Source organism: Colletotrichum navitas (genome assembly GCF_030913465.1).
Source record: "Colletotrichum navitas strain CBS 125086 chromosome Unknown LY79scaffold_40, whole genome shotgun sequence".
In the NCBI taxonomy this organism is placed as follows: domain Eukaryota; kingdom Fungi; phylum Ascomycota; class Sordariomycetes; order Glomerellales; family Glomerellaceae; genus Colletotrichum; species Colletotrichum navitas.
This window is the reverse complement of record NW_026850586.1, coordinates 114545-136913: the sequence shown is the minus strand read 5'-3', so window position 1 is coordinate 136913 and position 22369 is coordinate 114545. Positions and strand designations below refer to the sequence as shown.

The 22369-nt window shown below is 48.9% G+C and overlaps 7 protein-coding genes and 1 non-coding gene across 8 annotated transcripts; 5 read left to right on the top strand and 3 right to left on the bottom strand.

Moving 5' to 3' along the window:
* The first annotated feature begins 2674 nt into the window (after positions 1 to 2674).
* Positions 2675 to 3703, top strand: LY79DRAFT_258395 (uncharacterized protein). Its single transcript, XM_060551916.1, has one exon. The coding sequence runs from the start codon at positions 2901 to 2903 to the stop codon at positions 3450 to 3452; it is 552 nt and encodes a 183-aa protein (XP_060412873.1). The 5' UTR covers positions 2675 to 2900; the 3' UTR covers positions 3453 to 3703.
* A 2267-nt stretch (positions 3704 to 5970) lies between these two features.
* Positions 5971 to 6763, top strand: LY79DRAFT_557526 (uncharacterized protein; the record flags this gene model as incomplete). Its single annotated transcript, XM_060558101.1, has 2 exons — positions 5971 to 6420; positions 6501 to 6763. A coding segment is annotated over exon 1 (420 nt), but the record flags the coding sequence as incomplete, so codon positions are not given.
* A 909-nt stretch (positions 6764 to 7672) lies between these two features.
* Positions 7673 to 9551, top strand: LY79DRAFT_518029 (uncharacterized protein; the record flags this gene model as incomplete). Its single annotated transcript, XM_060554993.1, has 4 exons — positions 7673 to 7757; positions 7811 to 8490; positions 8531 to 8881; positions 8940 to 9551. 4 exons carry the CDS (start codon positions 7673 to 7675, stop codon positions 9549 to 9551), a joined length of 1728 nt encoding a protein of 575 aa, XP_060412871.1.
* Positions 9552 to 12111: 2560 nt separating this feature from the next.
* On the top strand, positions 12112 to 12733 carry LY79DRAFT_689477 (uncharacterized protein; the record flags this gene model as incomplete). Its single annotated transcript, XM_060564713.1, is given in 3 exon segments — positions 12112 to 12129; positions 12241 to 12320; positions 12340 to 12733. 3 exon segments carry the CDS (start codon positions 12112 to 12114, stop codon positions 12569 to 12571), a joined length of 330 nt encoding a protein of 109 aa, XP_060412870.1. The 3' UTR covers positions 12572 to 12733.
* A 98-nt stretch (positions 12734 to 12831) lies between these two features.
* Positions 12832 to 12927, bottom strand: LY79DRAFT_t161. Its single transcript has one exon. It is a non-coding gene; the product is annotated as a tRNA-Arg (tRNA).
* Positions 12928 to 14414: 1487 nt separating this feature from the next.
* Positions 14415 to 15438, bottom strand: LY79DRAFT_258341 (uncharacterized protein). Its single transcript, XM_060551915.1, has 2 exons — positions 14895 to 15438; positions 14415 to 14731 (listed from the first exon to the last, which is right to left on the bottom strand). Exons 1-2 carry the CDS (start codon positions 15111 to 15113, stop codon positions 14456 to 14458), a joined length of 495 nt encoding a protein of 164 aa, XP_060412869.1. The 5' UTR covers positions 15114 to 15438; the 3' UTR covers positions 14415 to 14455.
* A 325-nt stretch (positions 15439 to 15763) lies between these two features.
* LY79DRAFT_517979 (LMBR1 domain-containing protein) lies at positions 15764 to 17305 on the bottom strand (the record flags this gene model as incomplete). The annotated part of the gene is made up of 1 exon (XM_060554988.1): positions 15764 to 17305. The coding sequence occupies one exon, from the start codon at positions 17303 to 17305 to the stop codon at positions 15764 to 15766; it is 1542 nt and encodes a 513-aa protein (XP_060412868.1).
* Positions 17306 to 20622: 3317 nt separating this feature from the next.
* LY79DRAFT_258294 (uncharacterized protein) lies at positions 20623 to 21593 on the top strand. Its single transcript, XM_060551911.1, has one exon. It carries the CDS (start codon positions 20751 to 20753, stop codon positions 21375 to 21377), a length of 627 nt encoding a protein of 208 aa, XP_060412867.1. The 5' UTR covers positions 20623 to 20750; the 3' UTR covers positions 21378 to 21593.
* Positions 21594 to 22369: the final 776 nt, after the last annotated feature.

Sequence of the window (22369 nt, the reverse complement as noted above, 5' to 3'; positions counted from 1 at the left end):
CTAATAGGACAAAAAAGAACTTTACTTATAACTTAATACTACTACTATTCTATTATAAGGATACTTTAAGTTTTTATAACCTTAATAAACTTTAGCCCCTTTAGCTATTTAATAAATATAACTAGCATAAAAGCACTAAGTGTAAAGTATAATATTAAAAGAACTAAACTATTAGAAAACATAATTATACACTAAACAAAGTACTAATTTTAATCCTAATTTTTCTATATAACCTAATATAGTATTAGTATTATAAGTAAATTAGGAAGCAGAATTAATAACTCCTTAACCTAGGAGACATAACCTACTTATATAGGTCTTAAGAGTAAGACCTTTAAGAGAGAAGACCTAATATTACAACCTAATAAGTTATAAGTAATATTACCTTACTTAGTAGAGTAGCTAGTAAGTAGTAACAGCATTTATATAGAACTAACAGATAGGCATAGATAAAATAACTTCTATAAATATAAAAGAACTATAGTATAAGTTATATAATAATAAGATTAGATAAGATCTATATATTAAAAATACAGAAGCTATATACTTAGTATATAGGCACTATATAAAAAATATATAGGTACTATAGTTTAAATATACAGCCCTATACACTAACAGAAGAAATAAACTTATATATAGGATAAACTTAGATATACTTAAGAATAGACTCTTATAGCTCTTTAGTAATTAACTTCTTATAATATAATTTATTTAAATAACTTTTAGTATTTAACCTTAGTAATTTAATTAACAAGAGCTATATAAGCTACCTTTATAACTATTAACTACCTAACTAATCACTAAGTAATCAATAGACCAGCAAGCCTACACTACTATTAACCAAGTATTAACCCCAGCTTATTCCTAGCAGAAACCCTACTGTCAGATTACTGACTGTAACACCCTGTTTATAGCCAAGGCTAGGAATGAACCGGTGCCAGAGGAACCATTTAATTATGATACGCCCAAGTACAGCGTAACCAAGACTCCGCTGCAAAATTGCTGTTTGTCCCAGCTTGTCGACTACTTGATTGGTTTGTTGCAGCTGTGAAGTTCTGACCAACAGTCATATGGATATAAATGTTAGGCGCTGTGGAGACAAGAGACGACCGCATTGTTACACACTAAACCGGAATGTGGACTTGGCAGATGATATTACACTTCACGTTCGTTCATGGACCTTCTATCATAATGTTAGCCACCTAGAACGACCGGAAACCATGAAAGTCCACGAGTGATTTGCCCATGCCAACCATCCTGGATTTGTTTAGACCGGCAGCGTCCTCCCCTGGTTCATGTACGTATGACACAACCAAGAGCGTAAGCGCTTCGGCTAGTGGATAGATCAAATGGTCAAATGCGACGTGACCAACAAACGAGAGTGGGTGCGACCCGCCTCAGCCACCGACTTCTAATTGGATGATCTGCAAGCGCTCCTCGTGTGGTGAAAGAGGGGTAGTAGGCCTTGTCAGAAAAGGCGCCTTGCCGTTCCTTGACCAACCAGGGTATCGGCCTTGAATGGGTCATTTCGGTAGCCATCCTTGAGCCAGAGTGCGAGGCCCACGAGCGCCATGCGAAGAGCAGTTCAGCGGCTGCAATGAACGGCTCTATGCTATGATTTGGACCGATCTTCTATCCCAGCGTTGTGAGTAGCAGGCCACTGGCGCTTCCAGAGTTCCACGACGAATGAGATGACACGAGAAACGAGGTAGGAGCCACTTGAGTTTCTCGGCAGAACCAGGTCTGTTTCATTCGCACGTGGGAAAAACGCCGGCAGCCCACACCACATAGCTAAAACGCAGCCTCCAAGCGCTACGCTTAACGCGGTTGGGGCGGGATAGCAACCTGATGCACTGGATAGTAGGGGCAACCAAGTCCGCTGGGAAAAGTTGTTCAGTGTGTCATGGCATAGTTAGGCTGCGTCCTAGGTCCAGACCTGCTCACTACGCCTCTTGGCGAGTATTGTAATGAACGTATCGGACTGGTTGTGCTTAAGCGAGGGCATTTCATGTTCTGTCAGTTCTCCCTGCATGATTTGCAATATGGGTCCAGTAGAATGGCGGCGGTGTTCATCAGAACGGGCTCCCACTGCGCTTCGCACATTGTTGTGATGAACTGCGAGGGGCTGGGCTGCAAGTCACCAACTCAGTGCCTTGTGCTTTATCTGCCAAGCTTGGTTATGCATAACTTCAAGCCCCGTCGCGCGCCGGGTTTGTGTCGTCGTTAAGACGTACCGGATGACGGCCAAACCAACATCCGACTGTTGTTATTTTATCAACAAGCTGCACAGGTAGATCCAATTTCTCCCACAGCTCCTGCCAACATGCACATACCGAACCAACCAGCCGACGCAGAGTCATCCGACGACAGTGGGGAAATAGCGAAACTAGAGGCAAAACTTAATCGACTGAAGAAAAAGGGGCAACAGAAGAAGAAGGCCCGAGGCATATACGACTCACTCTTGAGGAGATACAGCAAACAAGAGAATCTACCATCACGTCCATGCGGGGATTTACGACCCCAGCGCTATTCCTCGTCACCTAACACCAGCCTCAAATCAATTCCCATCGCGGATTTCATTCGCCTCACCAAGTACCTTACTAAAACAGAGATTGAAGACATATCGGCCTCCGAGAAACAACTAAATGCAGCTGTCGAGTTTCTCAGCCGAGAGAAAGACTTCCCTAGTCACTGGTATAGTTGCTACACATCATGGAGGAATTCCAGCTCTAAGTATGCCGATGACTTCTTCCTCGGTATGTCCCTCGCCCTCTTGAGACATCTTTATTCTCACTCGCTTTGCTATAGAGGCCACTGAGGCCATCAAAGCTGCGCACAACATACAAGAACCCCCAAATGTTATCGAGTCTCGATCAAGGAAAAGACGGCGCATCGAACAAATGGAAACGAATCGACCGGTTGTACCAAGTTGCTCTCCAAGCCATGCCAACCGGGGCTCAGACACCTGGGAAGCCTCGTCGGACGACGATAATGGCACTAGACCAGCAAACTCAGGATCGATCGACACTTCTTTGCGACATAGTCCTAAACAGAACTGTCAGTCTCAGGCAGCTGCTAGCAATACTGCACCAACGTTTTCAACTGTACCGGCCACAACTCCTTCGCCCGTGAAGTACACCCTTGCCTATGTGTACAAGGCTGAGATGGCGAACTTTTTTACTTCACTATTTATCGAACGGTTGCAAGGCACACCGGCATGGGGTATTGATAGAACCACCAGTTGCATACGAGTACATGCATTGGAAGACGCTGTTGAGTTTGAAATTGATTGGGGACACCCTACGGCACCTTCAGCAAGGGACGTGTTTCAGCAAGAGGCCTGGGGAGAAGTGGCCATGAAGGAGGTTACCCAACTAACGATACGGGTACCGTTCAACAAGGGACAAGACGTCATCCAGAGGCTTTGTTATCCATCCATTGTTACTCAGTAGTAAACTTCACATCCATCTCGTACACCTCAACAACGGTTGTTGCGGGTACCGATGCGTGGCTATTTTCTTCGAGTTCCGCATCATATGTTTTGTCGCCAATTACGATCTTGCTCCGCCCTGGCATCCTTCGAGATTTCCAATATAATGTAACGTCTTTGTCGAAACTGACTTTGGCAATTACGATAAAGACGAAAACTCCTGTTTTGGCAACGTCCAACTTTTTAACGTCAGCTAGAAATCGAAGACGATTTTAAAGTTGATCTGTACGAACCGATGAAGCCATGGCAGCTGTTACGTGAGGGTTCACAAGCTTCTGTTCGTGCAAGAAAATAAATCGTAGTGTTATTCTGATTGGCGAAATATTGTGCTTTAGGTGTTCGTGCGGGGTTTTGGCCTAGGCTATTTAGTTGTCATTCTGAAAATCCATGTGAGAATGAAAATGACATCTGGTCTCCTCGGGCATCGCTAATGCTCGACTGTGACATGAAGAGGCTCATAAGTTGGGCATCAAATGTATCGCTTGGAAATGTTGTGCTTGGGTCAGACTGCACATTCGTGAGGTCAGGCATCAGAAGCAGAGGGTCTGGCGGGGTCGGCTCTAGCTACGGCAAAGGAAATAGTTTGTTCCGGTCCATCTGCCACTGGCAACAATCACTGCAAATTCGAGCCGTGTCGATGCTTAGGTATCTAGGAACATTGTGTTCCAAAGGATCCTATACGTAGTAACAGAATTCATCTCATGTTAGACTATTGAAAACGCTTCCATCTCGTCCTTTCTCACCTATCGAGCTAAGAAGGGCCTAGCTAGCAGAACGAAGCAGAACAGCAATCCCTTTGATTCCAAAATCAGACCAAAGTGTTGCCTCAGGTGATTTTTTAGGAAACCCCGCAGAATAAAATAAATTGGGCAAGGCATTAGGATCTTGCAACAACCCCTTTCTCAGAAGACTGGAGCTGACTTCGGATTACGCACTCGAGAATCCCGCATAGCCAATCAAAAACATATAGCTTCCAATAAGACATGGCACTCCACACCCACACTCAGAAGCCCCGCATGGTTGGCTTTATATTCTGCAATTGCCTCGCTCACTATTCGTGCATAGCCAATAGAAAGTGTTTCTGCTCCACGCTAGAAGTCTTAGCTTGGTCCGATATGCACCTGGGAGTCCTGTACATCAAATCAAATATCTCGCGCTCTCAAATCACAAACCATTGTATTCGATAAATATACAGCGTAGACACTCAGAAAACCAGCATGGCCAATCAGACGTATATAAGTCGTTGTGAACCTGCGTGGCTAATCAAATGGCTCTGATTCCACCCTCAGTAATCTTGCATAGCCAATAAAAAGTTCTCCTACTCTGTGCTGAGAAGAAGTTTAGGTCATCAGGAGCTCAGGAAAGAAGCAAGGCCGATTACGTAAGACGTGCTGGACGCTCGGGAAACGTACTCATCAAACTACCCAGCTTTCTAACAGACCACTCTTTTGTGGCTCCCAGCTCTCTGGGTCTTACACCAGAGCTATAGTTACACTTTAGGCTCGTGACAGCGGATTTACTACCCAAGGTCACCATCAATATCACAGCTAAACACACTGTAATCACAGACAGGAGTTTACTACTAGAGAGCAGGTCCTCGGTAAATCCGCATAGCCAATTAGTAAGCTTAGGCTTCCGACAAGGATTTAGGGCATATAAGCTAATACCTCAAGAAATCTGCATAGCCTATCAGATAGCACCGGCTTTCTGAGGTTTTCGTACACGGCACACGGCTCCACAGTATGTAATTCGGCTAAAAAGATAGCAGAGACGTAAGCCGGATAAGTTCTGTCGCTCGTCGGCCACCCAAATACATGGTGATAGAGCTGTGCCTTTGGAACTTTAATGACATGGGGGACGCTCAGCCACTAAGTTCGCCAAACCGAACCGGCCCGTTCTGGAGCCAGTATTGGTGGGGAATCGTTAGAACCCACCTTGGTGTATCTCCTGCACTGCGCAACTGGTTGTCAGATGCGGCCAAGGACCAACGAACAAGACGCATGGACAACGTGAACAGGGGCATCATGAATTGTATATCGATATGTCTGTGAAACAATCAAGTACCAGTTAAGGCTTGCGAAACCAAAGTCTCTATTGATACTTGCATTTACGGATTGCCCTTCTCAAGCTCAAGGTCATGACCAACAAAAGATATGCAGGTTCGACACGTCAGCTACGGGCGGCCAGAAGATCCCCAACCTGCTTCGTAGCAACGATACACTATTGCGAGAGGTTAGATTTAGATAAGAGAGCCGTATCCATTTATGTATAAAAGAACTGTTGGTTACAGTCAATAATCTCGGTCCTTGTTCTTCACGTGTGTCATTATTAGCTCCCATTCAGGAACTAATCGCAATCTTCATCATGAGCTCTTTCGTTTCACAGTACCCAGTCATTCGAGCCTTGTTGAAGAGGTACCGAGAGCACAACATCGAGTATGCAGCCGTTGCACCATTTCAGACGACATTCAGCGTCCTGTTCCCAGCTATTCAAGGCTATGCTGTCAACATGGAGCAATCTGTGGACCGAGACAGGTATAGAGTTGACCTTTTCGTACAAGGCCTTGACTTTAACAACGATACCCTCTATCCAATTTTGGTTGGAGAAGGGAAAGGTGGAGGCAAGTCTGCCAACGAAGTTGAAACTCAGGTCCTGCGGAGGGCCCGAGAAGCCATAGTTGGACACGGCCTACAGGGAATTTTCGCGTTCACTTGGTTGGGAGAAGATTTCCGAGTTTGGAACGTGTCCGCGGAAGACAGAGAACTTGAGCCCCTGGACAGCGATTATCCTCGCGGCAGTCGCCAAGCCTACATTCCGCTAGATTCCCCAGAGGGAGACTGCATAGTGTCTCTCACAGGTTTCATGAAAGAGAACCGGCCTCTACGCGCCGCAACCGTTGTCCCGAGCCAAAGCATCCCAGCGGACTTCTACTACCAGGCCAATCAACCTCCAGAGTCATCAACCCAAGACAACACGACTGTAGTCAATCCTTCGTTTTCAGAGTACTCACATATATCCAACGCCAATCCAGGGGATTCTCAAGGCCGAGCAATGGAAACGGATACTTCCTTTAGCGGTGTTCCTGAACCTGAGCCTGAGGCTGGTCCTTCTCAAAGGGCGCCGAGAAGTGAAAGGCGAACCAAGGAAGTAAAGATCCAGAAAAGGATGCGCGGTGGGTATAAGTTTGCTTGGAAGAATGGTGAAGTCGTGACCGAAAAGGATGAGTGGAAGGCAGAGGGTGACGTTTTGAAGTTAAAGGAGAAGTTTGACGGCTACTACATATGGGGAAAGAAGCCTTGAGCCAGCGACTTTGTGAATTTCTTAGCCCACCGGCTCAACTCCGGCAAAATTGGTCCTTTCAGGAGGCTGTTCAACACTCCTCTGTCATCAATCAGATATCTCTCTTTACTGCCAGCTTACTTTTATAAAACCGCCCGCCATTAACCTCTTTGAGTTTTATGCAAGTAGTAGATAAGAAGCAATACAAACATTATCTGTAGTTCTTATGTAATAAAATAGAAGAATTTTCCTTGTTAGTTATATTTCAAAATAATAGAATGAAGTGTGTAGACTATAGACTGTCAGTGCGCTAAATAGCACTGGCCACCACCCTTTATGGAGTGATCAGACAAGCTGATAGTGTCCCCCCCCTGTCCACCCGAGAGTCCTGTACACAATAACTGTGATAAACCTTAGCAGACAGTGGATTTAGTGATAATACAACTACCTATCTTAGAGGCAAAAGGGATAGTCTTGGCCTATCCTGACCTAGAGCGCAGCGTAGGAATTAGGGTAGGTTAATACTATTCCAACCCTCCCCAGCGGAGCCATTTTAGAACTAAAAAAGCTAAGAAAACTGGATTTGAACCTGCAGCCTTTAGGATATGAGGTTTATCGCTGTTATTGTGCACAGTACTCTTGGGTTGACAGGGGGGGGACACTATCAGCTTGTCTGTAGACTCCCCTTTATGCAAGGAGATGACTGCCTGGTGATAAGCGAGACTGGATTAGTCCTTTATCTTTAATACCGGATAACTATATATCCTAGCAACTGCTAGCTTCTAACTACGGACAACAGGGGAAGATCATCTGAGACAAAATTCCCTGCCTTAGCTCCGTGCATTTAAATGCAGGATCTCATCTCGCATTTTTCATTCAGTCCCTTTGCTCATTCAGTCATACATGCCCACAATGGCCACCCCTTGTGTTTCGCAACGGTGTGGCCTATGCGGCTTCAAGCTTCAAGACAATGATGATATTGTTGCCAGTAAGCTGTTCCGCCTTTTCTACAATCGATCAGCCCACTAATAACCGTTGTAGTAATGCACGATGGACAGCAGTCGAAGACGATGACTAACAAACCATCGATACTTGAAGAATTTGAATTCATCGAGTGCGTTGGGGCCTGCCCTCACCTTGGTGGACAGGCAACGGGCTGCCATATCGCATGCGCCAATCACGTACCCTCAGCATTACGCGTATCACTCCTCAGGGCGTTGGCGTACCAATACGAACCTTCACCGAGTGAACTGGCCGCGCGCATCAGATGGCTCCGTCTACAGTTTGCTACGTCACCGATCCTAAGGCGAGCGGAACCACACTTACCCCAAGAACTTCGTTATCATATTGCGAAGTACCTCCTGCAGGGCCCCTCTCTGCACCGCTACGCCATGGCATATGCTCAAACCCTGCCGAAGATGGAGAGCGGCAGCTCCCTCATTCGCGTCTCGGCCAGGATTTGGGCGCGTTTCATCGACTTTGAAGGCGTTCGATATTTTTCGTCCATGAGCAATTCGTGCGATAACCATCATACGGAGTTAGTTTTTACGCCTGACCCTTCCCGGCGCGTGGAATCTGTCTATGTCGCCGAGAATTATCTTGGTGTGGTGCAGGTGATTTTTTGCTGCTCTGATCAACCTCCAGTCGTGGAGCGATGCCAGGGCATTTGGTGGAGAGTCATTCGGCTTCACGATGACCTGATGCTTATCACTCAGACTGACGTAAGTAATTCTACTTTCTCACTAGGTGCATACTGACAAGTCACAGGGTGTTAAGCTACGTAGCCTTGCCTTAAGAAACGAGGAGTCGAATTTGCATTTAAATCACTTGTGGTGCATTCCTCCATCAGAGCCTGTCAGATTGGTTCAACTGGATCAAGGTCCACCAGCAGCTCAGATATCAATGCTGGAATGCAACAAACCACGTGTAACCGCGTATTCGGTATATTGGTACTGTCGTATCATGTTGATTCATGCACACGTGGCGGGAGAAAAGCTCGCATTCTACCAGGGCCATGATAAAGGAGTTTGGGTGTATTTTGCTCTTGAACAGGGGGAGAAGATATCACAAATCTGGATGTATAGCCAATTCAAACGAGGCTCAGTTTTGATCGTAAGTAACTGAAATAATGATCTAGGCTAACAGGAGAGGTTCATTAACCGCTTGACAGTTCAGAACGACACATAGCCGTGTTGCTTGTTTCGGTCCTCAACCCAAGTTACAACCACTACCCATACCGACCCTAATCGATGTTCCACGTCAAGATAGGGGAAGCCGCCTTTTTTGGGAGCACTCTCCATTAGGGGTACGCAACCTATTTTTTGAAACCTCTGTACCAGCACCTGCTTCGGAATCCCTAGCTCTCCCCAGACCCTCCTCTCAACATCCAAGGTCAACCTTCTTCGAGTCTTACTTCTACTCTACTGCAACTTTAGATGGTGTTAGAAGGATTGTGCCATGCCAGCGATATATACACGGCAAACTACGTATCATTGGGCTGCTTCTTCAGTTTCCTGGGGGCCGTCAGTCTTGCGTTGGCCAGGTTCGCCTTGACAGCTTGGGAAATCATCTCCAAGCGGATGGTAATCAAAGCATCTGGCTCGGCTTCTCCAAAGATGATCACAGGCCGTTCGTATCTGCCTTGGAACTTTCGGAACCAAAACAAAGTGAAGGCCTCTCTTGGCTCGAGGTACAACTTTGCGGCACGTTGGAATGGTGGTTTTCCTCGAGACAATGCCAAGTGTGTTATATGGGAAAGTCGAGTCCACCAACTAGACTTTGATTCAGGGAGTCGCGTTGATAGGGAGCTCGTTCATTAAACCAGAACCAAGATCTGAGAAACACAGTAGTGTGACTCTCAATAGCTGGGCGCCTTCCCCTATGTGCAATAACGTGCTGTGATCAAGCGGGAGGAGATGAACTGGGTGTGTGGCGCCCTACGCCGAGCGAACAAGAACGGCGCAAAAGCATAGAAGCTTAGTAACAAAGTGAAAGCCCGAATGACTATCAATCTGGACCTAAGTAACATGCGTTTGATGTCAGTCTCAAAAGACTTCTATCGTATTGAGAGTGGCAGTGGATGCAGTCCTGACGATTTCCAGTTCAACTGGCTCCTTTTTCCAGGTTGTGACCAGCATTTGGAATTAATACTCGCTGTAAGCTACTTCTGCCGAGCCCCTTGTATGACTTGTTTGTGGCAGCAGTGTTCCCAAGGAAAGCCGCACCATAATCCCTCCAGTAGTCCCCAGGTGCTCCCTTGGCTCCCGATTCCGAGCCCATGACATCCATCCGTCTCTATAGCCCGGGCTTCCGTGCCGTTCTCATAACACATCTTCGAAGACACAAAGTGGCTTTGATTTAGCTTTAAAAAACAATGGACTGCATACCTTATTGCAGTTTGACGATTTGTCTGCAGTGTTAGGGTTACAGTTTGTACTATTCATTGCCTTCATTTAGATATACGTTTAATGCTAGTAACTCAAATACCCCGCATATGCACCACCCCCGCTTTTGCACCACCTAGAAATCATGCATTTCTCCTCCTTTATCAACACTACTACCTTTTTTAAACTATTATAATAATTACTATATATAACTAAATAACGCTATTTTTTTAGGATATATTATTTATTATATTATAAAGTTATATACTAAAGAAGAGCTCTAATAGGCACTTTAGGATATAGATTCTACTTATTTTATTTACTAAGTAGCTTATAGATAAAGAATACTATACTATACTTTTTAATATTAGCTTTATAGTACCTTATTAAAAGATACTACCTATACTTATATATAGTAACTATCCTAAGCCTAGGAGAATTAGCTAGCTAGATAAGTGTAAACCTAGTATACCTTAGGTAATAAACCTACTTATTAATAACTAAAAGGCCTAGTAAAGTATATACTAGGTAATACTTATAATACTTATTAACTTTTAAGTAAAAAATAAATATAGTAATTTCTATAGTAAAACTTATTAATTAAGACTTATTAATTTAGAGTAATTAATACTTAGTAATAAAAGGCCTATTTTTCTAAGGTTATCTAGAGGTTTTTTTAGCTTTTAACTAGTATTTTTATTATTTAAGGAATCTATTTATTTAACTAATAAAATATAAATAAGACTAGTATTATAAAAAGTAAAAGATCTAATAGGCTAATACTAGGCTTTATAGTATTATAGTATATTTAAAAAAAGTAACTAGAATCCTAAGTATAAATATTTATTATTAAGTATATAGTTACTAATAAAAGGTCTTTATACTTACTAGTTATATATAAGGGTAAGTTAGTCTAGGCCTAGTAGTTCTTATTTAACTTATCTAGATATAAAGAATAAAACTTTATATATATAAATAATAGCTAAATAACTAAGAAGATTACTCTTAAGTAGCTAAAAAAGGTCTTTATTTTAAGTACTATACTTAGTAAGCTAAAAATAACTAGACTACTAGTTTTAAATAAGTATTATAGTTATATATTAATAAACTTTATATAAAAATACTTCTAAAACTAAATATATTTACTATATTTACTACTATACTTTTTTATTATTCTTTAGCTACTAAATATATTAGTCTTTAGCTTATTAAAGTATATTTATTAAAAAAAAATTAAATATCTAAATAACTAGGTTAATAATTTAATTATTACTAGTAAAAAAGTATTTTTAGCCTATTATATAAGGACTAAAGATATAGTTATAATAGTCTAAAATATTAAAAGTAACTAAAAGTTAACTAGACTATAGCTAATATATATATAGTAGCCTTTATTTAACTCTATAGTAACTAAGGCCTAGTAGACTAGCTAGACTAGTTAGCCTAGTAGCTAATAATAAAATAAAGCTATATTTATTATCTTATAGTTAACCCCTTATTAGTCTACTAAATTATAGTATTAACTATACTAGTTAAACTAGCTAGTAAAGAATAAGTTAAATATTTATACTATTTATTACTTATCTAAAAAAGTATAAAAGAGGTATAATAAGTAAGTATTTAGAAAGGTACTTCTAAAGTAAAAGGTCTACTAGCTAAAGGGCTAATTAAATAACCTATAGTAATATAAAAGGAAAAAGGTTACCTTATTACCTAATAGTACCTTTACTACTATATATAATATCTAGTAGGCGTAAAGTCTAGATATTGGCGATATAGATAGTCTAGATGAATCTAGTGCATCTGAATTACCTAGTGAGGCCAAAAGTTGCATATAGGTGGGCGGCAGAGGTGGTGAAATAAGTGGTGATAGTGGTGGTGATGGTGGTGGTGATGGTGGTGCAGATGTGGGGGTGGTGCATATACAGGGTATTTGAGTTATTATAGATAGTCTCAAAAATGATTCGCAACCTGGTCGTGAGTATGCCTGAGTCACTTTGCCGTCTCTTAGGCAGGGGTTTGATTATCTCCTACAGTCTTAATTAGTCAGTCACAGTGTTGCTTATAGTCTTATACGGTTGCATCTAGGGCATGCATGATGTTCAGAATAGTGCTACTGGAGGCGTTGTAGATGGGGGACTGTTAGCGGTAGGGGATACATCACCCATGTAGGGTCCACCTATTTAGTAATAATGGCGCATTGCACTCGTACCAATTGCGGAGTCTTCAGAAGCTTGTCCATGAGTTTCCCGAGCGCGAGCTTGGTTTCCTCCCCAGAGTCATGATCCTCGGCCACGAATGTTCATTTGTGGCGCGTGTCCCTGGCCCTGCCAAGCAATCCATTCTTTACACCAGGCAACAGAAGAGAACGACCGAGATCGAGATCGATCGGAGTACAAAGGTATTGGGAGCGCTGTAGCTCCTGCATGACTGGGCGGCCACGGAGTACTGGCCGGCAGTCAAGACGGAGAGATATTGGGGCTCCCATAGACACAGTCATGAGATGGGGTTAACCGCTGCTCTTGAGATGATCAAGCCCAACGTTCCAGATCTTGAAATAAAATGCATAACAATGTCTCATCAGCTAAGAAAATCTCCCTATACATACAATCGTCATTTACTGGTCGTTAAACCCCCTTCATCAGCTCATGGCACCACCGTGTCAAAAATACAAAAGAATGACCAACGTGGGGCTCGAACCCACAACCTCCAGATAACCACATCTCGGGAACGAGAAGGTAGAAGTCTGAAGCGCTACCATTGCGCCAGCCGGCCAGATTGGTGAGGGATCGAGGAGATCTCTCAGGTGGGGATGCCAGCGAGGGGCAGAAATGCACCTATGTTCGCCTGGCTGGGTACTGCGCCGGAAATGCACTTTATTCGGCTCACGAGGTGCCAATGCTGCAACCAGGAAAAACTCAAGTTGACAAGTGGGTGTTGGCTGGCGGGGTTTCCTGACGCAACGATTCGTTGCCGGGATCATCTTGTTTGTGCCGTTGAATGGCTGCAACCCATCCGATGATGATGTTTCCCCCCCCCTCATTGTTGGTCTTCATGCTGCTGCAGCAGATGCTGCAGATGCTGCAGTTCTGGCCAAGGCAGCCCCCAAACCCGGTGATCCATCTGACTTGGAACAAACAAGGAATAGACCATTCATTGGAGCCCGGACGATGGGGCTGAGCGGGTTCCGTTGTGGATGTCATGCAAGGAACCAAGAGGAAAAGGAATAGAAAAATTGCTCAGGAAAAATTCTCCTCTATGGAGCCCCCAGAAGGTTCCAAAAAGCAAGGCAAGGGGGAAGAGATACATCCGTGGGTACAAGCACGCCCCGGGGATCCATGCGGCGGACCCTCCGCCTTTCCGTCTTACACGGGAATAGCGACGTTGCAAACCGTTGTCGGCCAACGAGACTTGTTGCTCGCAGTGTATATCGTATACATAATCGGTATGCACTGTCTCGGGGGCTTGCCGGCATCGGCCAATGGCCTCCGAAGTTGGCGCGCCGAAGGTTGCACGCGTGGCTGGTCCAGCACGCCTCTTGGTCCTTTGCGTCTGTGAGGCTCTTCGAGGAAAACCATGCCCGCCTCCCGGGAGAACCTTCGGCAGAAACGCCCCATAGAATCACGTAACGGAAACCGTCTTCCCGTCCGTCCTCGAGTGCGCTCAGCGCCCCCCTCGTGAAGCGAGACGCTCAACACGCCGCCACACATCACACGCCCCCCCCCCCCGTCTCCCAGAACCGGAGGACTCCGATGCCGAGCCCAGAGTTCTCGACTTGCGCTTGCGAATCGTCATAATCTCCGACAGCTTGCGAGAACCATCCAAAACGGCTGGCTTCGGTTCAGAACAGAACTGGGACGACCGGCCCTCCCGACCACCCCCCGGTCCAAGTGGTTCGGCCGGGGCAATGACGTGCCAGATCCCTAACACGGCATCGGGTATGGCTTCGGCCAAACGTGACTCATGGGGATTGTTCTTACCTAAGTGATGTCCCCCGGGGTGTCATCCAAAGGCATACTGCGGCGGCTGGGCCGCGACGTAGGCCGGACCGAAGCGCCCAGCCATACACACACTAACGCAGTCCTGCAACCGTGACACTTTACCGTGCATCAATGGTGACAAGATTTCGGCGTCATCAGTTTCGAGAACGATGGCGCCATCTCCTAGAACATGGACCGTTGGCGATAACACTCGCCCCAACGAGGCGGTAAATACAGTTTTTCTCAATGGGCGCTTGCCATGGGTGACAATGCCCCCATTACGTATCACCATTCCTCTAGGTAGCATAATCGAGCCCGTCAAGCTAAGCTTCAATCTCGCCGAAGTCAGATCTTTCCCTGGACCCAAACCAATCTGTCTCACCTCCAAGATCTCGTCGCGGGCTCGTACGATTTACCTCGAGGATGCCCCGCCGCCGTCGATGCGGACGTTCTAGACTTTCCAACTCTCTCTCTCTCTCTCTCTCTCTCTCTCTCTCTCTCTCTCTCTCTCTCTCTCTCTCTCTCTCCTCCCCGCGTCGTTTGATCCCGCAGGCAGAGTCTCCAACTTGTCCAAGCATCACCCCTCTCGGTCCGGGGTTCTCGTCACGTAACAGTTAGCTAAGATGAACGAAATAGCCTCATCAGATCTCGGGAACCACCACAACTGCCCTGCCTAAACCCTTCGGGAAAATTCCCGTCCCAATAAGATCAAAATTAAGAAGCTAAAAAAAATCAAAAGAATCCTACGGCATGCTTGCTTACCGCCGAGCCGCAAGGTACGCCGGAGACGGCCCAAAAGTACCTGCCGCCACTTATTGCCGGCCATGGAGGCTCTTGACTCGGGATTTCACATGTCATCGTTCTGCGACGTTTCGGTTCGGGCGTTGTCGTCGTCTCCATCGCCAACCTCAGCTCAAGGCCCCATTTTGCAGCCGATGCGCCTCGATGCAGAAGGGAGAAGGGGACGTTCCGGCCATGCATGCAGCCCGACTTGCATGTTGCAGCGAGTTGTATGAGATGAGGTTCAAAGTCATGACAAAAAGCGGAGGTAATAGGACAAATAGATTCTTATTATTTTTTCTTTTATTTTTTGCATGTAATTGTGTCTGTCGTCCTTTGACAAGCTAGCTACTGCGAACGTAATGCGATGGGAAGTGACTGATATAGTCATCATCCGTTGAAACTCTTTTCCAGAGTCTCCCAGCGCCTCGCAATACAAATCACAACTCTCTCCCTCCCTTTGTTCTCACTCACGGCCGTTTCACTGAGGGATACCATGTTCCTCTCTTCACCATTCAAAAAGCACCCAGGAGAATACCAAACACAGTGTGTTGAGACGACTACGTCTCTCCCGCCACCTACGTAGAAACATATCCAACAAAACAGAATATAAAACAAGCGCCCGGTCCGTGGACCAGGGGGGTATAATGCGCGTGATTCCCAAAGAAAAATGCCTGTTCCCCGGCGTTGTAAAAAAAGAAAAGAAAAAAAAGCAAATCTAACTTTTGTTGGTTCCCTGTATTCGTACCGTTTCTCCTTTTCTTGCCAAATTACTGCAATTGTTCTGAATTACTAAGTCTTGCTGGGGACTTTTCGCTCTCCCCCTCTTGCTCTTTTTGTGGAAAATCAAATCACGGCGACGTGATGGACCCCTCTCTGCTGTGGGCGGTGCCGTTGTGCGTCTGACCGTCGAGGTGCTCGAGGCTGACATATTCGACGACGGGCGCGGAGGCGGCGACAGCGGCGGTAGCAGCGGGGTAGGCGGGCGGCGAGGGGGGCACGTCCTGGTAGACGGGGGGCGCCTCGTTGTCCCAACTGACGCCGAGGCCGGGGCACTCGGTGAGCATGACGTGGTAGTGCATGCGGAGGATGCGGCCGGTGCCGGTCTGGGTGGCGAGCTGGGGCTTGCCGACGGGCGCCCACTCCTTGGAGACGACCATCTCGATCATGAGGGCGTGGGAGACCTCCGTGCCGTCGAGGGACCTCATGTCGCAGGCGTAGCGGGAGGCGTGGCTGCTGCTGTGCTTGCTGGGGACGACGCCGTAGTCGAACTCGAAGTCGACGTGGCCGTCGCTGCTGTTGTAGTCGGACTTCCAGCCGTCGTGCATGTACTTCTCGCCGAGCACGCGGGTCTCGGTGCGGGGGACGCCCTTTTGCTGGTTCGTCTGGGTGCCGGCGGGCGCGTGCCTGTCGCAGGCGGGGGCGACGGTCTTGATGGTCTCCTCGAGCTTCCACGTCACCTTCTTGAGCTTCCAGAACTCCATCGTCTTGTTGGCGGCGTTGGCGGTCGTCAGGCCGTCGAGGCGGAACGAGACGTTGTGCGTGCCGGCCGGGTGGATGACCTGGCTGTAGTGGGCGCTGGCCTTGATGTTGGTCGGCGGGAAGACGCGCACCGAGTGGTGGGGGAACTCGGGCTGCGGCAGCGAGCGCTTGACGTCCAGGTTGTGCTCGAACCGCACGGGCGCCTGCGAGCCGGGCGTGCCCTTGACGAGCGTCGCCTCGGCCTTGAACTCGTAGGCGATGGAGGTGATGGGGGTGTCGATGGAGGCCGGGAGGTGGCCCTCGAGCAGGATGGAGAAGGGGAACTGGTGCACGCCCTTCCTCAGCGTCGTCGGGTGGGTGAGGAAGGTCCAGCGCTTCAGCTCGGTGTACTGGTTGGCGCACTCGGCGCAGTGGTTGGCAAAGGGGCGCTTGTGGTGAACGTGGATGTTGAGCTTGGCCTCCAAGGTCTCGACATGGAGCAGCTCGTCCTTGACGTCGAGCAGCATCTGGCCCGACACCAGGGCGCCGGAGGAACTCTCCGCGTCGCCGAAGAAGACGATGGGCGGGCTCTCGATCTTCCAGTCGAGCACGGCGTGGGGGTTCTCCTGCGCATCCTTGCTGGAGCGGCCGAAGGGCAGAGAGAGGCGGTGGTGGTGGTGGTGCTTCTTCTCCTTGACGTGCTCGACGGGCTCTGCTGCGAACATGCTGTGGTAGGGCACGTGCTCGCCGTCATCGGACGAGTAAGACGAGTGGCGGTCCAGGGGCAGTCTGCGCAACAGGCCCTGGTCTTGCACGTTGCCGTTGTTGCCGTGCTTGTTTTGGTGCTGGTTGTGTTTCTTCAGGTTCGCAATGGCAGAAACGCTAAAGTTCTCGGTCGAGCTGCGCAGGAAGTTTGCTACGCGGTGGGGCATGATTGGATGATGTGTGTGCTACGCTTCTTCTTCCCCGGATTTCGAGGGGGTTGCTGGATCGGTATTCTCGGCGGTGTGCTTGATCTCTTATTTCTGAGCCTTGGCTAAGATGGGTGACACCTTAGACAGGGGGGGGGGGAGACGGGGGGACAGAGAATTAGGGGCGGATGAACCGCAGACTATATGTCGGGCGGTATGACGTTCTTCTTCTCTAGGGCACAGGGGGGAGGGGCTCAGGGAGAAAAGGACAAAATTAGTCGGTTTGCCGGATCCCGAAGGATGGGCGAGTTTGCTGCGGGCACGCGCAGGGCCTGCCTGGACCGTACACAAAGGGCAATGCCGGCTGACAGGGCAAGGGGACGGGTATGTGCGGTGTGGGATGTGTAAGTGCAAGTGACGGGCTAACGTGTTGATGTCTTTCTTCCTCGGCTGATGACTGAAGGACTGGTTGGTGACGGGAGGATAGTGGATGCGTCTGATGGCAAGAGAGATAGACGACGATGCCTCGGGGGGCCTCTCTTCTCTTTGTACTTTTGACTGACGACACACGAACGGGAAGAGTGTGGGTAAGGGAAGAAGAGGAGGAGGGGGTGGCCCTGTGTGCGCGAGTGAGCTATTCTCGAACCCTTGCAAGGCGTCCGGTCCAGGTGATGTGGTGGTAGGGGCTACAAGGTCCAGTCCAGTCCAGCGTTACGTCCTTGTGCCTCGCCCGTTCGAGTTTCTTTGGCGTCGAGCGGCCAAGAACGAAGCTTGTTTTGAGGCTGGGTCGTGTTCGGATTGGTGGGCGGGATCCGTCTCCGCCGTGGGCGCTCGAGGGAGAAGAGAAGAGAAGAGATGCAGATGCAGAGACAGACAGGGTCAAAGCGACTGGAGCAAAAGATGCGGGGTGACAGACACTAGGCGCAACTTTTTGGGGGTTTCTTTGCGGGTGATGGTATTTTTCTTGTTGGCACCGGTAGCGTTCAGCCAAGGCCAGATGCGGTTTGGGCTTGGTGTGGTGTGAGCGTGAGCGTGAGAGAGTGTGTGTGTGTGCGTGTGTGTGGCGCGAGAGGATGGGGGCTTGAGCAAACGATGTTGTTATGAGCTCGACGGTTTCCGTTTGTCCTTTGTATAAGTCGTTCGTCAGACTAGACGGCAAGACGGCAGCCGTGCGCTTGACGGCGGGCTGTCGTACGTAGTGGGATATGCGGTGTATGAGTGGTGTATGTATGAGATGAGATGCGGCTTGGCTGTGGATGCGACTAGGGTTCTCCAGATATGGGAGAAAGCCCTTCTTCTTCTTGGGTATTGAGAATGACGAGTTTTCCGTGGGAGAGAAGACGATTAATGTAAGAGGCTCGTGAGAGTCTACACTAGGTGATGGGATCGTCAGGACAGGGAGGGAAATAACAAGTTCGGAGGATCTAGAGGGGATGAGAACGGTATGTGGTCACAGCTCGGTTTTGTATGAACGGCTTTCTGTTTCCCCCTTTCGAGCCAAAGACCATCGCGTTATTATGTCTTGCCAGCTCGTGATGCTCAAGCTTTTCATGGGGTAATTATGTGTCATGAGTTTCGAGGGTACCTGGCGACACAAGCTCCGCTCCGGTGTGTTTTTTCTGCTTTTTTGACACGGTCCAGCCAGACCAGGCCGCCAGCAGCCGTCGAAGCCCGTCCAGCCACTTCATCTCTCCCTACCATGGTCTGTCTCCATGCCACTGTGACTGTGACTGGCACGGCAGAGTGGAAGACCACCGGATGGCAGAGTACTGTGTACTTAGACGGCGTGTGTAGCGTGTATCCCGTACATTGTACGCACGTACGGATACTCCGTCCAGAGTGTACGCCCAGTACCACATACCGCCCCGCGGGACCCAGCAAAAGACCGGGAGGTGTATGTAAGGGAACGAACCACGAACCACACAAGCCGGAGGGACTTGGAACAAGACGCAAATGATGAAAGAATAGAAGAGAAAGAAAAGAAACGAAGAAAAAAAAATTGAAAAAGGAGCCTGGACCCTCTCCACCCGCGATGGGTCCCGCGTAAAGCCGAGCCACCATGCAAAGCTCCCCTGCCCAGTCCTACTCATCACCAGGCGTGGTTGTAAAGTACATATCCGTACCTGGGTACGAATGAACAGCTTACACTACCTCTGTGGTGTACCTACTGACAAGACTAGGTATTGTGCTTCGCGCGCCAGCGTCTGACGCTCCCCCCCTCGACTGGCCGAGAAGCACGGGTGCTGAGCCGATCTGGCCCTTTTGCTGGTGTATGTTGCAACTTTTGCCTATAGCATAGCACAGCGTGCAAGTTGCAGCTACAACGCTATGCGATTCGCCCCCCTTTCCCCCCCTTTGCCTTGGTCGGGTGCTCTCAACTCTCGCCTGAGCCATGAATGAATGACACCGCCTCGACGTCCTGGCCCTCTGGCAAGCCCACGTGTTACGTACTCTGGCCCCCCCGAAGGGGAAGAACACTGGTTTGAGGGGGCATGTTCGCGGCGGCGGTCAGGTAAAGCCCGATACGTATCTCATGGTACCGCTGGATCACTGCCTTGTAGGGTATACTATACCCACGGAGGAGCAAACGCTCGTTCCCGCTTCCGGAAAAGACAAACGCCCAGGTGCTTGTGGGAGCCATAGTGTGTGTGTGTGTGTGTGTACTTATTACTGTGCCTGACGGGGCTCCAGGGAACAACCAGCCTCTCTCTCCTCTCACTCACTCTGCCTCGCCGTTACGCCGCCATCGCGATGGAGGGGATATGCTTCGCGCACCCCAACATTAGTGCCCGGTTTTCCACAATTGCGCAACGCCAAGGAGGGGAGGGAACACACCGTCGCAATGGACGATGGGACAAAGGAAAAAAAAAAAAAAAAACCCTTCCTTCCCCCTTGCAAAACGGACGGGGACGCTGCCCAAAAGTCTGCGACTCTACTACGACGTGTAGCCGTCCTCGAGCCGCTGGAAACGCAAGACGCAAGCCACGTGTGACAGACGACTGGAAGGAAGCGCACGATACAACAATAGCGGGCGGGGGCTGGAAAGCTTCGCGCACACGCAATGTGCAGTCACAGCACTGTGGGCGGCGTGCGTTGCGCAACAAGGTGTCTGCGAGGTCCGCTTCCCCGGCAAGGAACGAACCCGTTCGACGTGTGTTCCGTCCGGGTTGTTTCTGGTACTATCCCAAGCAACAACACTTTAATTCATGAGCTGTAGCTACTGGCACGTGGTTTACACTACGGTGGCGAGATCCAGGGTCGAGGCAGATCCCAGCAACCTACCTCCCTAGGTTTACAATGGCCTTCCATCACTTTCTCAGACCAGCCGTCCCCTGCCCCCCATGACCCCAAAACTAATTGTAGACATGTACAGGTATAACGCGGCGGCGGCGGCTGGCTGTTGCTGTTGCTGTTAGGCGTCGTTGTGGATGACACCATTTCCCTCCCGGGAATAACGTAGGTCGGTATGCAAATCCCTCCCTCCAAAACCGCATTCTGGCACGCACAATGCCATGTGGTACGATGGTACGATTCTGCTGCCAACCGCACAGGGTGCCCGCGGGACATCGGCGCGGCGCGAGAGACTCCCCCTCCCCCTCCCAAAGCTTGTCCGAGCGGCAGCAGGACAAAGTCATCAGACTGCGAGACATGTATCCCAGCCTCCCCTATGCCCAGCAATATGATACTCGACGATGATGATGATGACGACGACAACGGACTCATGCGACGAACACGCGGAACGGCGCCAACACCAAGGGAAGAGAAGATGGGCCGAGTTTCGAGACTTGGCTTATGCGCTGGCGAACCGCCCTTCAGGCAGTGGTTCCTCCGGTCTCTCTCTCTCTCTCCCCTCTTCCTCGTCTCTATGAATGACTTGCGCGAACATGCTTGCGCCGGCCGCCCTGCCCCGGTGTCAGTCGCCGGCTCTCCTTCTCTCCCTCCCTCTGGCAAGCCAGCCAAGCGGGACTCCGACGCCAAGGCGCAGACAAGAGACGCCGAGGGCCACCGCCGACTCGTCGCATCTTCTCTTCGCGTCTCCGGCGATCAAGGGTTCCAGCATAGTGTGCATCCCGGGTCGTTGGGTAAAAAATAAAAAAATAAAAATAAAAACCTAAAAAACCTTGGTGTTGCAAACAAACCTTCCGAGAGGGAGGGGGGGGTTAGACGACAGATCCGAGGTCCCCAAATCTTGCCCCATCGTACCATACATAACATCTGCTCTGATCCGGGCCATACGGAAAACCGCCGCCAACTCCCCTCCCCTCGTCACCGCCAACGGCAACAGACAGACGCAGAACGCTGCTCAAGTCGCGCGTTTTCCCGCCCCGCCCCCTTTCGCACAGAGTTGCCGGCTTCCATGGTTTAATCTAATCTAGCGCTCGCTTGACCGACGGAGTGACTGACGCGCCGTTCTGCTCTGGTCTCTGTGCCGGCCCGGTTCTCAGCGAACTTGGGACGTGCCGTGTAGACCGAGCGAGACTGCAACGAACCCGCCGCCGCCATTCCCATCCCTCACCGTCAGAAATGTGCATTCTCACCCTCCGGGCCCCCGTACCGGGTTGCAAATCCCGGTCATCGGGGGGGGGGGGGGGGGCTTCTCTTCTGGCTGACGGTCCGCCGAGACGAAAAGCCATCGTCGTCTTGCACGACGGGCCCCGTCTGAAAAGACGGAAAGAAAGGGAAAAAAACTCCCAAACCCTCACCCCTGTCCCTGACACCTCTCCTCTCATCACCTCTTCCATCGATGGCGTGCGAACGTCGTCCTCCGCTGAAGCAACGTGCCCCCCCCCCCATCGGCCCACGAACAGCATCGTGAAAAGAAGAAAGAGAAGAGAAAAAAGAAAGAAAAAAAAAAAAACACAGAAAACGGGGGAAACCCCGGCTGCAGGACGGGAAACAAGGCGACGGGGGTTTCATGCGTTTCCGTCTCCGCTTCCAAGGCCCTACGGCCACTCGCAGCGTTCCTCTTACGTATGAAGAGGGTCACCGGCTTACTGAGTAATGGATTTTTTTTTCTCTCTTCTTCACTTTTCTATTTGACTTTTTTCTTTTCTTTCTCGATCCGACGACTTGCATCATTGAACG